This window comes from Anomaloglossus baeobatrachus, chromosome 4, assembly GCF_048569485.1.
Source record: "Anomaloglossus baeobatrachus isolate aAnoBae1 chromosome 4, aAnoBae1.hap1, whole genome shotgun sequence".
NCBI classification, from domain to species: domain Eukaryota; kingdom Metazoa; phylum Chordata; class Amphibia; order Anura; family Aromobatidae; genus Anomaloglossus; species Anomaloglossus baeobatrachus.
Genome location: NC_134356.1, coordinates 681,031,206 through 681,048,047, shown reverse-complemented (window position 1 = coordinate 681,048,047; position 16,842 = coordinate 681,031,206). Strand labels below are relative to the sequence as shown.

At 44.3% G+C, this 16,842-nt stretch overlaps 1 protein-coding gene across 1 annotated transcript in view; it reads right to left on the bottom strand.

Annotated features, from left to right (window-relative positions):
• The window catches only part of LOC142302122 (uncharacterized), a 43,219-nt gene that overhangs the window by 14,199 nt on the left and 12,178 nt on the right, over nucleotides 1–16,842 (bottom strand). Inside the window, exons 2-4 of the mRNA XM_075343206.1 lie at nucleotides 15,725–16,108; nucleotides 11,211–11,546; nucleotides 7,134–7,493 (exon numbers count right to left, since the gene is read on the bottom strand). Of these exons, the coding sequence (XP_075199321.1) occupies nucleotides 7,134–7,493; nucleotides 11,211–11,546; nucleotides 15,725–16,108 (1,080 nt within the window). The remainder of the gene's footprint in view (nucleotides 1–7,133; nucleotides 7,494–11,210; nucleotides 11,547–15,724; nucleotides 16,109–16,842) is intronic.

Sequence of the window (16,842 nt, the reverse complement as noted above, 5' to 3'; positions counted from 1 at the left end):
TTGTCGAACGCTTTTTCAGCGTCTAGTGTGACTAACGCTGGGCTTGCCCTCCCCTTCGTGCGCCCCAGTCTAACCGCATCAACCACTAGAATAGTCCTCCTAATGTTGGTCACCGCACTTCTCCCTTTTATAAACCCTACCTGATGTTCTGAAATTAATCTAGGCAGGACCGTAGCCAATCTATCAGCCATGATTTTAGACATTATTTTTAAGTCCTGGTTGATGAGCGAAATGGGCCTATAACTCGAAGGGTCGTCCAGGTCCTTGGAGCCCTTAGGTATTAGTTTAATGTATGCTATATTGGCGTTTTTAGGAATTTCCATTCCCCCCAAGATCGCATTAAAAACTGAAGTTAAGTCCGGGGAAATCTGTTCCCTGAGGGCTTTATAGAATTCGCTATTGAAACCATCAGGTCCTGGAGCCTTGTTAGTGCTAAGTTCCCCGATTGTTTTTGCAACCTCTTCCTCTGTAATATCTGCGTTTAAGATTTCCAGTTCTGCCTCCGTTAAGTTGGGTAGTTGGGCTTGCCTTAGCCACTCCGCCTCATCAGTCATGTCGTTATGTCCTGGCCCGTATAACTTTCTGTAATAGTCCCCCAGAGCCTTATTAATTTCCTTGGGGTCCGAGGTCACCTCCCCACCCTTTGTTTTCAATTTAGAAATTACCGTCATCTTTCTGTTACCCCTTGCTAAATTTGCCAGCATCCTCCCCGCCTTATTCCCAAATCTATGTAAATCGGCCTCTTTATATGACCAAAATAACTGTTCCTTTTTTTTTGCCCACTCATCAAAGTCTCTCTTGGCTGCCACCCACCTATCTTTTGCCGTGACCGATCTCACTGTCAGATAATTAGTGTATGCCAGTCGCACTGCCTCGCTGTGAGAGTTGTATTTCGCGTTCGTCTTTCGTTTGATCATGGCCGCATACCCCACCAAACGTCCTCTCAAGACCGCTTTCGCCGCCTCCCAGAATAATATTGGAGTCGCCCTATGCTCCTTGTTATTTTCTGAGTACTCTTCCCACCATTCTTTTATTATTTTATGGAAGTTATCCTGTCTGAGGAGGAACGACGGGAATCTCCAGATAATGTCTGATCCTCTCTTGAATTTCTCCCTAAGGTCCACTCTCACCGGACTGTGGTCCGAGATCACCATGTTTTCAATCATGCAGTTTCGCACGCCATTCGTCAGCTCCAAAGACAGCCAAATCTGATCTAGACGAGACCAGCTGTTATGCGGGTGAGAGAAATGCGTGTATTCTCTGTCATGTGGGTGGGTTAACCTCCATATATCTTTCAAGCCTATATCCTCCAATGAAACCTCTCCATAGGCTGAGCCCTTGTCCCCATGACTCAACTCACCCTCTCCCTTGCTTCTATCTTCCTCTGAGTCTGGCACTGCATTGAAATCCCCCGCCACTATGATGTTAGGTTCCTTGTCTGAAAGAATTATGGTTTTTATTGTGTCATGGAACTGTTTCTGCTTCGAGTTTGGGCCATAGATATTATATATACTGAGTGTTCCCGCTGGACTAGTAATTGTTAGATGTTGCCATCTTCCTTGAGCATCCTCCTCCTGAGCCACTACCTCATGACTAAGCTGTTTGTTTATCAAAATCATTGTGCCCGCCTTCCTTCCCACTGCCGCTGCCCCATAAACTGAACCCACCCAGTATTTCTTCATGCGGAAAAAATCTTCCTTCCCCAGGTGTGTTTCTTGTAATAAAGCAATATCAGTTTTTAATCTTTTCAAGTGTCTTAGTATCATTGCCCGCTTGTTGGGTGATCTTAGACCCTTAACATTCCACGTTGTCAGTTGCACCATGACTGTCCAAATAAATTGCTCTTATCGATATTACCCTTCAAGACCTCGACTGAAAGAAAAATGTGACTATCAACCCTGCCTTCACAAGTGACTCTACCAGAATGACATTTCTTTTCCCTAACTTGTAAATGAACCCTTATACAACATATAAAAATTATGAATCCTACAACATTAGAACAGGTTATCCCTTTAAAAGGACTTTCGGCTCTTTTTGCCATGTTAGTGACTTCCCTTCTTCCTGGCCTAAATATGAGTCTCCCTAGTCACCCCCCTGATACGCAAATTCTAAGTTTTATCCCCCCAACAAAATACAACGGCCTTAAGTATTAAGCAAGGATTAACACATTATGTCGTATAAAATATGACCTTAGCGAGAGTTCGTCTGTTGAAAAAGTCCTGGTTTTGTGGGACCATCCTTTCAACCCGTTCGGATCCACTGTACTAGGGTCTGAAAAGCAGTCCAAAAAAAGAGAAGCAGAGCGGGAAAGAGAAAAGAGAGAGAGTAGAGGAGGAAGGTCAGAGAGAGAGAGAGAGAGAGAGAGAGAGAGAAAAAAAAAAAAAAAAAGAGGAGAAGAGAGGGAAGAGGGAAAATAGAGAGGGGAAAAGGAGGAAAGAAAAGAGAGAGGGGAAAGAGAGGAAAGAGAAGAGAGAACAGAAGAGAAGAGAGGAGAAGAAGGAGAAAGAGGAGAAGGAGGAGACACAGGAGAGGGAGAAGGGAGAGAGAAACAGGGGGAGGAGAAGAGGCAGAGAGAGCAGGAGAAGCAGGAGGGGAAAAGGAGGGAGAAGGAGAAGAGAAAGAATAAGAAAGAGGGGAGGGAGGAGAGGAGCCTCTCATCCTCCCCTCTCCGCTGTCACCGAAGATAAGAAATGCGATTGGTCCTCTCTCCCCCCGCCCTCCCCACATCGACCCCCCCCCCGTCCCGATCCCCCCCTCTGGTCGAGGGGAACGAATAAGAGCCAATAGAAATAAGTTCAAGAGTCATCACATGTCTTGGTGGCTCTCAAGAGCGCTTCTCCCTGGTGCCCGGTCTGGGACTGGGTTGCTGAGTTGGGCTCCGATTCCCCTGTCCGCTGGTCTCAGGTTGTGATTGCGATTGTCTGTCGTGTAGTCCGCCCTCTCTTCCTGTACCTGAAGGGGATCCTCCTCTGTAAGTTCCTCCCTCTTTAAATCTCCCCTCCCGTTCCTCCGGTCCTCCTCCGTCATGTTCTGACATAAGGATGTCTTCCGCCTCCTTGTGGTCTTTGTAATACGAGAATGAGCCATTGGAGTTCCTGACCTTCAATATGGCTGGGTAGAGTAGTTGGCATTTTACTCTTTTGTTGTACAGGAATGTGCACAGTTTACTGAAATCCTTCCTCCGCTTGGATACATCAACGGAATAGTCCCCAAAAATCAACAGTCTGTTTCCTTGGTATTGTAGAGGCCGTTTGCGTTCTCTAAAAGCCTTCAATATTTCTTCTTTGTGTTTGTAGTCTAGGTACTTGACTATCACCTGTCTGGCTCTTGGAGGGGATTTACCGTTTGTATTTGTATTTTGTCCATTTCCTTTGTTCACCTCCTGTTGCCTCAATGGTCCCACTCTGTGGGCTCTTTCCACTCTAAATTTTGCTTTTATACCCAACGCCTGTGGTAGTTCCGCTTCGCAGATGTTGTCTAGCTGCCCCAGAGACACCGTTTCTGGCAGCCCCACAATGCGGAGATTGTTTCGTCTCGACCTGTTTTCTAGGTCCTCTGCCTTGGCTTTCAGGTGCTCGTTGGATTGTATTAGAGTTGCTATTTGCTCTTGCATGGTCAAGATTGCCTCCTCAGAGTTAGAGATTCTCTGCTCTGTTTCTGTCAGCCTGTCAGAATGGTCAGTCAATTGCTTCTGCATGGCGGCTAGTGAAGTTTGTATTGCTGTCTCTATGGCTGTTTTTATTTCCTTAGACAGATGAGATGTCACTTCTATTGCCAGTTTTTTATAGTCCACATGGAACTCTTGTATTTGCTTGCTTTGGCCAGCAGGTGGTGCTGGTTTCCTAGGCCTTCTTGGTTGTGCTGAGCCTCTGCCTCCCTCTGGTGACTGATGGGATTGAGGTGGCAGTGAATCCTGCTGCTTCTTGCTTCCTTTACCAGGGATGCCAGAGGATGTGCTCCTCCTGTAATGTGGTTGTCCCCGTTTACCCCCGCTCTCTCTCCTCTGTCGGCCTGTACACTCCTTTGGCCCTCTCACTCCTCCTTCACCCCCCCCCCGTCTCAGCAGGCCCTCCCTCTCTCAACTCTCCCTCCACATCTCCCTCATCCTCCCACTGCGAGCCGCCCTCCTCTGACCCCTGTAGCCATCTCCCTCCAGCTCCGCTTCCCCCTGCCTCCTCGGCTGTGTCCTCCGTTGCTCTGCCGCTCCGGCTTACATCCATCGCCACGCTCCCCTGCACCGCTGACTCCGCCCCCGACAGGCACTCCGGCGCCATGTTCGCAGCTTCCACCTCGTTCGTGTCAGCAGCGTCGCCGCTTCTCCCGGTTCCCTCGCCGCCACCAGCGCTCCTTAGAAGGTACCTATCCATCGCCGCTGGTCTCCGCTTCCCGTCTGTGTGGTTTTCGCCGCTTGCACAGCTGCGGGGGGCTTCTCTCCGACTGATTCTTCCAGGGGGTGGCGGGAGTTTCTCCCTCAAGCGTCCACCTCAGCCAGGACCGGAACCGGAAGTCCGTTATACTTGTGTTATAAATATATGTTTAAACAAAATGTGGTACTGGCAATAAAAAAAAAAAAAATCACAAAAAATTAAAGTGTCAGCCCCCAGCAGCAGCGTTACCAACACTGCTGGGAATTTCCATTCCTATTTTTTAAAATCCATAGTATTCCTTGATCACTGATTCACGGAGACAGCCAGGACTTAGGGGTACTTTGCACACTATGACATCGCAGGTGCGATGTCGGTGGGTTCAAATCGAAAGTGACGCACATCCAGCATCACTGTCGACATCGGAGTGTGTAAATCATTTTTGATACGATTAACGAGCGCAAAAGCGTCGAAATCGTATGATCGGTGTAGTGTTGGTAATTTCCATAATTTCGGAAGGACCGATGTAACGATGCTGTTCCTCGTTCCTGCGGCAGCACACATTGCTGTGTATGAAGTCGCACGAGCAAGGGACATCTCCTACCTGTGTCCTGCGGCTCACAACGTCTATGCGGAAGTAAGGAGGTGGGAGGGATGTTTATGTCCCGCTCATCTCCGCCCCTCCGCTTCTATTGGCTGCCTGCCGTGTGACGTCGCTATGACGCCGCACGACCCGCCCCCTTAGGAAGGAGGCGGGTCGCCGGCCAGAGCGACGTCGCAGGGCAGGTAAGTGCGTGTGAAGCTGCCGTAGCGATAATGTTCGCTACGGCAGCTATCACAAGAGATCGCAGCTGCGACGGGGGCGGGGACTATCGCGCTCGGCATCGCTACCATCGGCTTGCAATGTCGCAACGTGCAAAGTACCCCTTAGACTCCCGGAGGTAAGTAGCTTCAGACACCATAGAAAAATTATCCAGCATTTCCATTCCTGCCATAGTTGTACCAAATGAAGTTCACTCATTTGCAACTGGGCAATGTATTAGGGGGGATGAAGTGGAGGGTGTAATGGAATGCCTGCCACAACATTAACCATAGCCTGGTAGACATGTGTCTAAACAAGTGATCATTTTTGCACCGTTTATACAATTTCGGCAGCTAAAGAAGTCTGAAAATGCTGTGTGTCGTTAAACAGGCTGCTGATTAACACTGCTTGCCATGAGTTTACAGTCAGAAAAGTTCACTTGGACATTAATAAGGCTATGCGTTCATTGCTAGAGCTCAAAAGGTGTTCAATATATGCCTAGGAGACCTTAAAGGGAACCTCTCACCACTTTTTTGCCCTATAAGCTGCAACCACCACCACCGGGCTCTATATACTAATATACTGTATATAAGAGCCCAGGTCACTGTGATAACATAAAAAAAACACTTTATAAAATTTACCTAACGGTCGCGTGGTTGGCCATATGGGCGTCTCTGTTCTCCGGTGCCGGCGCCTCTTCTTTTGGCTATCTTCGTCCTCTTTCTGAAGCCTGTGTGATCTACGTCATACACACTCGCCGGTCCTGCTCAGGACCTGAATGCCATCAAGTGTGTATGACGTCAGACTCGTCATGCACCGTGGCTAGTTAAGGAGAACAAAGATGGTCAAAAGAGGAGGCGCCGGCACTGGACAACGGAGAAGCCCATATGGCCAACCGCGCGACTGTTAGGTAAGTATTATAAAGTGTTTTTTATGTTCTCACAGTGGCCTGAGCTCTTATATACAGCATGTTAGAATACTGTATATAAGAGCCCAATGGTGGTGGCCACAGCTTATAGGCCAAGAAAGTGGTGACAGGTTCCCCTTAAGGCTAATTTCACACATCAGTTTTTTTCCATCAGGCACAATCCGGAAAAAAACGGGTAAAACGGATCCGGCACCAGATCCGTTTTATCCCAATTGATTTGTATTAACGCCGGATTGTGCCTGATGGCCTTGCGTTGCATCCGGCTTCTGCCGGATCCGTCATAATTGCCTAAAGCGGCGGCCGGAGGGAACGTATCTTGTAACGTTTTTTTGTCCGGCAAAAAACCGCATCACGCCGGATCCGACGCGATACGGCGTGTTTTACAATGGAAGCATATGGACGCCATAATGCGGTAAAGAACGGATGCGGCCATCGTTTTTGTAAACTGAGCATGCTCCAATGTATTGAAAAAAACAGATTCAGCAAATAAAAAAACGAAAAGGATGCAAAAACGGATGCGCCGAATTTTTTTGACGGATCAGGTATATTGGAACCGTCAAAAAAAAGGATCAGGCACATCAGTTTTTGCATATTCTGTGCCGGATCCGTTGCATCAGGCACACGCCGGATTGTGCCTGATGCCAAAAACTGATGTGTGAAATTAGCCTAAGACCTTATACGCCTTGGAGACCTCACAGTTTTATTCATGTGCTTTCCAGGCAATTATAAGCTTTTCAGTAGTACAATAAATAAATAATTTATTAGCTGCAAATCAAAGGGCTCGTGTGACGAAACAGCCTCACATGAGCCCCAGGAGAGCAAGTGCCGACAGTGCTGCAACAGCGCCAACACCGTAGGTGAGTATGAGTGGTTTTTTTTAACAGGGTCAAAAATGACCAATGAGAAGGGATTTTTTAGTTTGACCTCTATAAAATAACTATTTTAAGTGTTGAGAGATGTCTACTGTAAAGCCATTATATTTTCCAAGAACTATGGTATTGATTATTTTATACAAGTTTGTTTCATAGTTCGATTTTACCTGTGACAATTAGTCTGGAGCCCTCTCCATACTGAATTAGTCTTTGGTAGTCGGCCTTTCCTTTACACATTTTGAACATCACAAAGCAGTAATAGATGGAGTCGTCTGATGTCTGCAGCCCCCGTATATGGAGATCAGCTGCTCCTTTTATTTCTGTTCTCCCGCTATACCTGGGATGGACCATTTCTTTGTAGGGGTGGTAGGCGTAAGGTCCGCTGATGTTGCCCGCTCTCCAGTAAATATTAACCCCCAGGACTTCACTCTCCATATATTGGCTGTAGGAGCAGTTCAGTGTCACAGACTCATCTCTATGAGCTGTGATATTATTTGGTTGTGTAACAGTAAAAGAGAATGGAAAACCTAGAAATACACAAGAAATTAAAACATCCCAGTGGAAAATACAACAATTAAAACTATACTTGAGGGACAAATCATTATATACTGTACACTCATTGAATATAACTAATTATCTAGAGATTGAGTATGCAGGATTCTTGGGATAGAAAAGTGTACAAATGAAGAAGAAGACTCCATGGGATAGATTATAGAGTACTAGAGGAGCATAATTTAGGACTAGGAATGAGTGAACCCGAACTGTAAAGTTCGGGGTTCGTACTGACTACCTTGTGCCTAGAGATGAGTGAACCCGAGGTTCGGTGTTCGGACTTATATGAGAAAACAGAGTTCAGATTCAGAGTTTGGGTGCTAGATGTATAGATTTCACTCTTGAGAGCATTGCTGGGCTTGGGTACACTTGGTGCTCCGCCCAGTGCCTGCAGCTTGCGGTGCTTGAATGGCTCACACTGTGGGTAACAACAGCGTGATCAGAAGTGATCTGTTCATGGCTGGCTGCATGTGACCCAAACTGCCCAATTAGTGACTTTCATTGGGGTTCATGTCAAGTTCAGGTCCAAACCAAACTTAATTTAAAGTTCGGCTGACCCTGCCGAACCGAACTTCAATGGGTTCGCACATCTCTACTTGTGTCCGGTGCTGAACCCCTGAACATGGACTTTTTACTGTATATAGGGTTCCTGTTCGGTTTTGTCATCTGAATAAAGTTTGTTGAAAGGCATTGAATAAGCAAGCTTTTCAAGTGTGGGCACTTCCATCCCCATCACAGCCATGTCAAGTATTGGCATGGCTGTGATTGCCCAGTGTACAATAGTTAAAAAAAAAATTACCTGGGCTCCCGCCCTATGTTTGATGACCAGTAAGGGTAAAGCAACAGTTACAAGCTGCAACCCCCAGTAGTCTGCTTTACCGTGGCTGGTTATCAAATATAGAGGGGATCCCATAATTTAACCCCTTCACGGCCGGCCACTTTCCGTTTTTTGGGGTTTTTTTGTCATTCTTCTTCCGAGAGATGTAACTTTGTTATTTTTCAGTCAATATAGCCGTGTAAAGGCTTATTTTTTATGGAATGAGCTGCACTTTTAAATGAAATCATGCGTTTTACCATATAGTGTACCAGAAAATGGTAAAAATTCCAAATGCGGAAAAATTGAAAAAAAAAGTACAATTTCATTATTGTTTGTGAGATTTTATTCACAATGTTCACTATCTGGTAAAACTGATGTGTCGTTTTGATGCCTGAGGTCGGTGCGAGTTTTTAGACACCAAACATACATAGGTTTACTTTTATCTAAGGGGTTTAAAAAAAATCAGAAGTTTGTCCGAAAAAAGTGGCATACATTTTTGTACCATTTTCCGCAATCTGTAGCGTTTTTATTTTTCCGGATCTATGTTTCAGTGCTGGCTTATTTTTTGCGTCTCGAGCTGATGTTTTTAACTATACAATTTTTGCGCAGGTGCTACATTTTGATCGCCTGTTATTGCATTTTCCGCAAAATTTGTGGTGACCAAAAAACGTAATTTTGGCATTTGGAATTCTTTTGCCACTACGCTGTTTACCGATCAGATTAATTGATTTTAGATGTTGATAGATCGGGCGTTTCTGAATGCGGCGATACCAAATGTGTGTATATTTTTTATTTTATTTTTTTAACTCTTTAATTTTCAATGGAGGGTGTTTTGAACTTTTAGGGGTTTTTTTAAATTTTTCAAAACTTTTTTTTTACTTTTTTTTATAACCCCCCCTAGGGGGCTATATGGATCAGCAGCTTGGACGCTTGTTCCTTTCTCACAATCAAAGCAGCATCACTCAAATCGGGAGAAATGCTCATCTCTTGTAATAACCAGTACTCGCATGCTAGTTACAAGACCTATGTTACTGCCCTATGTGAGCTACAGGAGTCATCACATGACCATGTGCTACCATGACAACCACCGGATCCACGTGATCACATCACGTGACTTCCGAGAGAGGCCGGTAAGTAAAGTTTTTAGCGCCACTTAAGGGGATTGGCAGAACGTGATTCCGCTCATGCCTGTCAGGCACACATGTCAGCTGTACAAATCAGCTGACAAGTGCGCTGATCGCTGCGGTCTGCTTGCAGCAGAACACGGGGTAAATTAACACTATCACCACTAGGACGTAATATTACTGCCCGCGGTCATTATTAAAGAGGTTATCCACTACTTTTTGAGTAGTGTGTGAGGCTATTCATCATATTTGGTATGTCACATGCAGTTATCAGCATTAACTACTATTCATTTGGCGTCCAATTGATTATTGTACCATTTTATATGGATACTGGAAATGATAAAATGTAAAATGAAGATATTTCTTAGATTGCATACATCCTATGAGTACATAAAGAGATTTTTACAATGTTATTGAATTGCATTTATATTAATACCTCGCTATATTATACATTCTATATCAGATGTGTGACTATATAGGTAAAAATTATCTTACAAATTAAATCAATTATGTATTTTATATAACTTATGCTGAATTTATAATTTAGCATATCTGGTAAAAATTCATTAACATGTACTAATTCATTGCAATCATCATCCTGTGCCACCTTTCCTGATGTCTATGCCCCCCAGCACACCAAAAGATCCTTTCTCGTTTTTTAATTGTCTGTGTGTTTTTATATTTTTTAATGAATCAATAAAATTTATAATTATTATTCCTATGATTGCCTTGGTTGAATACTGTTTTTGGGCTATATATCCACTACTTTTACATTGATGGCCTATCCTTAAGGCTGCTTTACACGCAACGATTTATCTCACGATATGTTGTCGGGGTCACGGTTTTCGTGACGCACTTCCATCGTCGTTAGTGACGTCATTGCGTGTGACACCTATGAGCGACTATGAACGATAGTAAAAATAGCAAAAATCGTTGATCGTTGACACATCAATCAGTTTCAAAATATTGTTCGTCGTTTAGAACGCAGCAGACATATTGCTACGTTTGACACCCTGCCAACGACGAACAAGATCGTTAGTGCATCCCTCATCAGCGACGCGGGCGTGTCATAATGAGCAATGCTCCATGCCTCCTCCGCTCTAATTAGTGGTACCAACTGCGTTCTGATTTCATTGGGAGGAATGCTGTGTGACGATGTCCAAATGACTGCCTTGGTCAAACAGTATATCGCTGAACGATGTTGCGTCGTTTGTGAGAAGAGTACGTGTGACCGCTACAAAACGACCTATGAGCGATCTCAGCAAATCGTAGCAACAATCTGGGAGTGTCACATTGCTAACGAGATCGCTAGCGATTTCGTTGCGTGTAAAGCGGCCTTTAGGATAGATCATGAATGTCTGATCGGTCGGGGTCTTACATCCCGCACCCTCGCCTATCAGCTGTTCTAGGACCAGAAATGAGCAATTCCAGAGCTGCTCTGTCTTCTGATAGCGGCTGCAGGCTGGTACTGCACATCCGCCTCCCTCTCAAATGAAAATGAGGCAGATGTGCAGTACCCGGCCACTACCTGTTGACAGGTATGCTTCAAAACTGAGCATTTCGAGCCACTTTCTGCCACCGCCAGGACTGAGAACAACTGATCAGTGGTATGGGGCTTCGGCTGATCGGACATTAATGAGTTGTCCCAAATTTAGGTCATCAATGTTAAAGTAATGGACAACCTCTACAAGTGTGCATCAAAAGAAAGTGTCCTCTTCTACCTCTGGTATACAACACAAAGCATTATTTACCTGCGATGGCCAATGTTGTACTTAATTTGCTTTCAGTTTTTCCTTTACTGGTGGTCACTTTGCAACAATAATGTGGGACTTCAAATTGCTGAACACTGTGTATACGCAGAGAGACATCTTCAGGGAAGTTCACCAGTGAATATCGGCTGTATGTCTGTGGTTGGTCCCAGGTGTAAAGTAGATCTTTCTCACTGTAGACACATCCATCATAATCTCCCATATACCAGGACACTGTTCGAGCCTCCCCCAGAGTCTCCAGTGAGTAATGACAAGGAATGATCACTTCTTCTCCGGGGATAGCGATCACTTCTTCTAGCTGAGATACCCACTTCCCACCTAAAGACAGAAGACATTTCATAAATATCCTATTAATAAATATCATTATTAATGAAACTCTGGAAATCTCTGATTATTATTAGTAATGATGAATCTGTCAAAATTTGAATTAGGGAGATTTGCTCAAATGTATTTAGGAACTTTGATTTCCATCGAATTTGAAGCAAATCGAATGAGCACCAAGTTATATTAGGAGAAAGCTGTTTATCAAGTTTCAACTCTAGAGAACAATAAACCATCGTATTCACTTCTCACCTGTGTCTGCCATCGTGGCTCTTTGATGTTCCTCCACTGGCATTCTGATGGACCTGTTCTAGCTTCAGACTCTTCACTCTGTGTTGGTGGTTTTGGCACCAGTTAAGCCTAGATGTGCCGCCAAGGCCTATGGGGTACGTATATTTACGGGGACAGTTCACGGGGTGGCCGTTGCCCGGTTCCGTGACCCTGGGGGTTGCTTTGAAAAGGGGTTATGTACATGGGAGCATGTACAAAGTTTGTATCGTGATGCAATTTGCAGGTTGCGGTTATAGTGATGGAACCTGACGCCACTTGCGGGTTGCGGTTATGGTGATGCTGCTCAGTTTCTCACCGCTGAGGCTGATATTAGTGGCAGCCTGGACTCCTCTCACTTCCACTTACTGACTCTACTCACTGTCTGCCCCCTCCCATCTGGTTGTCGTCTAGTGGACTGGATCGGCTCCACCCCTGGGGTTGCCATCCATTGGGTCCAATTCTAGTTTGTCACGAGTCGTTAGAGATCGGGAAAACTGGGATTATAGTCTGTTTTGGTCTTCCAGGTTCCTGGGGGTAGGCCCTGCATCTTTGACAGGATGCAGCACCTTGTAGCTCCTGATGGGTTCAGGGGCGCTACATAGACACACGTTATGATGTAATTATGTCATACCATGCCCCTCTCCACATGACTGTGTTTGGCAGTGCACATTAAGGAGTTGTGACATCAAAACTTGCATCAAGGCCTAGCTGGTGCCAGCAGCAGTGAAGAGGAAATTCAAGACAGAACAGTAAGCCAGTTGAGGACTGGTAGAGACTTGGGGCAAATGGTGCAGATGAGAGTCTAAGGGAGTGTGATATTTCATTGTTTTTTAGCCCTTTCTTTGACTCGTATGAATCTAACGAAATGAAAACCAACAATGCACATTTTTTGTGGATTCACAAGTATTGAATTGTCACAATATTTGGATTCGATAGAATCCACAAATTCAAGGCAATTAAAAACAAATTCAATTAGTTTAAAAACAATTGCTTCATCCTTAAAGGGGTTCTCCAAAAATTGTTAAAAGAATAAATTAGTACAATAAAAAATAGACATTTAAATATAATTTTTATTTCCAAATACCTTTTAGTTATTAAAAATCAGAATTTTAAAAGTAACCTGTCATATAAAAAAAAAACCTTATTAATTATTCTGTTTTCTCCGATGATGTCTTTTGTGCATCGGTGGGGACTTGGGGGTAAGATCTTCTACTTCTTCTCCACCCCTCCACCTACCTCATTGGTTTCTTTTACAAGTCATTGATTGTTCAGTGACCTGTCTTCTTTTTTTAAAGTCTGCGGCACTGACACCATCATTGTGGTGGGTGGCGCATGCGCAGTGTGAATCTGCGGCAAATCTGCAGGTCTTCAATAAAATGGCACCAGAAGCTGCACGTGTGTAGATTGAGATGTCAGCTCAATGACCTCTTCGTTAAGCTGAAATCTCAATCTGCACATGTGATACCCCTGGCACCATTTGAAAACAATCTGTAGAATCACACTGTTCAATAAAATGGTGCCAGGGTGTCATATGCACTGATAGTGATTTCGACTTAAAAGGAACATGTCATGTCACAGGGCGGCACGGTGGCTCAGTGGTTAGCACTGCAGTCTTGCAGCGCTGGGGTCCTGGGTTCTAGTCCCACTCAGGACAACATCTGCAAGGAAGTTTGTATGTTCTCCCCGTGTTTGCGTGGGTTTCCTCTGGGTTCTCCGGTTTCCTCCCACACTCCAAAAAACATACTGAGAATTTAGATTGTGAGCCCCAATGGGGACAGTGTTGTCACTGTATGTAAAGCGCTGTGGAATTAATAGCGCTATATAAGTGAATAAATAAATATATATATATGTTCCCTATGCCCTCTCATTCAGTAGCATTCATAACTCTATGACAAAATGCCCTGCCTCACCGGCCCTGTGTAATGTTATTCTGTAAAATCAATGTTTAAAAAAAGGATTTATAAACTGTGCTGTTCCTATGCAAATTAAGGCCTTGACTGTCATGCTGTACAAAGGGTTGGTAGGATGTAGTACAGCATATTCCCCACTAGGTGGCAGCAGAGTAGTGGAGAGACAAAGTAACACAGTAACAGGAAAGCAGCTGAAGTACAGCAGATTAACTTCAGCAGGAAGATAACAGGCTAACCACCAGGGGGCAATAGAGTAGTCAAACAGTCATGGTCTAGCCAGGAAAGTCAAGTCAGTGCAAAAGGAGGATTGAAACTAAGTTAGCAAATAGAATGGAGTCAGAAGCCGGGAGATCAGGTATGCAGAGGGAAACACAAACAACAGACAGGAGCGGGAAGTCAGGGGCTGGGACATACGGACGAGCGGGGAAGGGTACAGGTCAGGGCACAATAACAAGGAGTCAGATCAAACAGGAATTCTCACCAGAGCTAGTCACAGACTGTAGAGCAAAACTATAACCAGCACCAGGATGCAATTGCAAAGACCAGATAAAGTGTCTGCTGAAACCAGAACTAGGCTGATGGGAGTTAACCCTTGACGTGACCATGCTGGGTCTGGGAAACTCTGGTGCAGAGAATCCCGTTCCTGGATCATGACATTGACTAGTCAATGTGATTTTGGTTTCCCCAGACTAGTTGGCCCTCTTTCCATGTTATCACGCCCATGTGGGCATGATAATATGATTTCCACAAGACAGCGTTATCGTAGCTCCTGGAAATCTCATGTGCACACCTTTGTTCATTGACATGGAACTTCTGAAATGGGGTATAAGTGTCCCAGCTTCATCGAGAGGCACTGTGCAGGATCAGAAGAAAAAGTTCTGCACTTCCAATCATGCACAGTGCGTCTCGCTGAAGCTGGGACACGTATACCCAGTTTCAGAAGTTCCATATAAGTGAAGAAAGCCGCGTGCAGATTTCCAGGAGCTGGCAGTGACACAAACTGATGGAAATCATGTAATCACGCCCAGATGGTGCACATCCACATCTAATGCAAGTCTATGGAGAAAATCTGTGCATAAAACTCAGTGTATCCGACAGAGAAATTGACATGCTGCGGATTTGGAACACACACTGCAGGTCAGCTTACAATGAGGAAAAAGAAGCATCGTGGGCAGGAGAGTCTATAAATCCCATTCACTTTGCTGGAACAGTAAGATGCTGTGTTTTTGACACAGGAAAAATACACATCATCAAACACTCACCTAATAGTTATCATGGGCACAGAGCCATAAGGCCCCGTTACACGCTACGATATATCTAATGATATGTCGTCGGGGTCACAGAATTAATGACACACATCCTGCATCGTTAGAGATGTCGTAGCGTGTGTCACCTCCGAACGACTGTTAACGAGCAAAAATACTCACCTTATCATTGCTCATTGACACGTCATTCATTTTCATAATGTCGTTCCTCCTTCTGCGCGCCGGTTGTTCGTCATTCCTAAGGCAGCACACATCGCTACGTGTGACACCCCGGGAACGACGAACACAGCTTACCTGCGTCCCGCCGGCAATGAGGAAGGAAGGAGGTGGGCGGGATGTACCGGACACTCATCTCCGCCCCGCTGCTTCTATTGAGCAGTCGCTGTGTGACGTCGCTGTGACGCCGAACGTCCCTCCCCCTTCAGGAAGAGGATGTTCGCTGCCCACAGCGACGTCGTTAGGGAGGTAAGTATGTGTGACGGGGGTTAAAGACTTTGTGCGCCACGGGCAACGAATTGCCCATGATGCACAAACGACGGGATGGGTGCAATCGCTCATGCGATCACACGATATATCATAGCGTGTAATACCGCCTTTAGACTTACCGCCAGAGATGGTAGTACAGTTCATTTTTTTCCTCAAAGAAATAAACAGTCATACATTCTCTTCACTTTTTGCCTTGATCTGTAATGCACGTACTTATAAAGTATTATAGAAAATTTGTTATTACCAGCAAAGTGTAGAGAGGTCCCATAGGTGTCGTACCAGGTGTAGCTGAAGGGTAATATAGTTGCTCTACAGCAGAAGGTGATCCCATCTGAAGCTTTTACTCCTCGGATTATGAGAGATTCCGTCCGGTTGTTATTAGGAGACTTTATTATAGACATCCGGTCTTTATACTCATCCATAATATTCCCAGACCCGTCTGTGATGGACTTCTTGATTTTGGAGCAGGTTGGACCATCTCGCTCCCCCCAATTTACTATAATCTGTGACTTCTCTCTGAGTTCCTCAAGATAGGTGAATGAACACGGGACGGTGACCGAATCTCCTTCCTTCACGGAGAGGGTTTTTGGTTGGTAAACACAGAAATTGTTTAATGTCCAACAGGTGCCTTTAAAAAAATCACATGAGAAATGAGAAAAAAAATTGAAAATCATTCAATTTAAATTTATAATATTTGAGTTCAAAATTAATTATTTCATAGATTTTTCAAAATGAACAACTGAGATACTGCAACCAAACACCATTGATTTTCCCAGTCTCCGTACACAGCCCACGGCATAACCGGGGATGGACTTGTCTGTCAGAGAAATGAAATTCTCCCTTCGTTGGTCTTCGGCTCACAACCAGCTCTGAGGCACAGCCGGATAGATTGGCTGTCAGTTTAGTACTGTACAGACAGTAATACTGTATAATAAGTAGATCAACCAGTGTGGGATCTACAAAGATCATATAAGTAACATATAGAATTGTGATTACAAAGATAATTACCATTTATTAACAAAAAAGAGTGTTCACCATAAAAAATCCATTTAGAGATAGTGCTAAAAGCCACATGCATTGTTTTTCATTTTGAAAAACTAGAAAAATTGTTCAATAACTTGTATGTACTCCAAAATATGTATATACCAAAAAAATTAAAATCAAAGCAGCATTTCTATTTTGTTTTTTATTCCAACTCAAAAAAAGGCTTTGGCTACTTGACATAAAAAAGTAAACCTGAAATACTGTAGCTAGCACGTGTTTTTTTAATCTTACTGAAATCCAACCGGGGTGATTTTTTTTGCATGTGCTTAAATTCAAATTTGAAAGATTTTCTTGAATTTCACCCATAAATTGGATTTC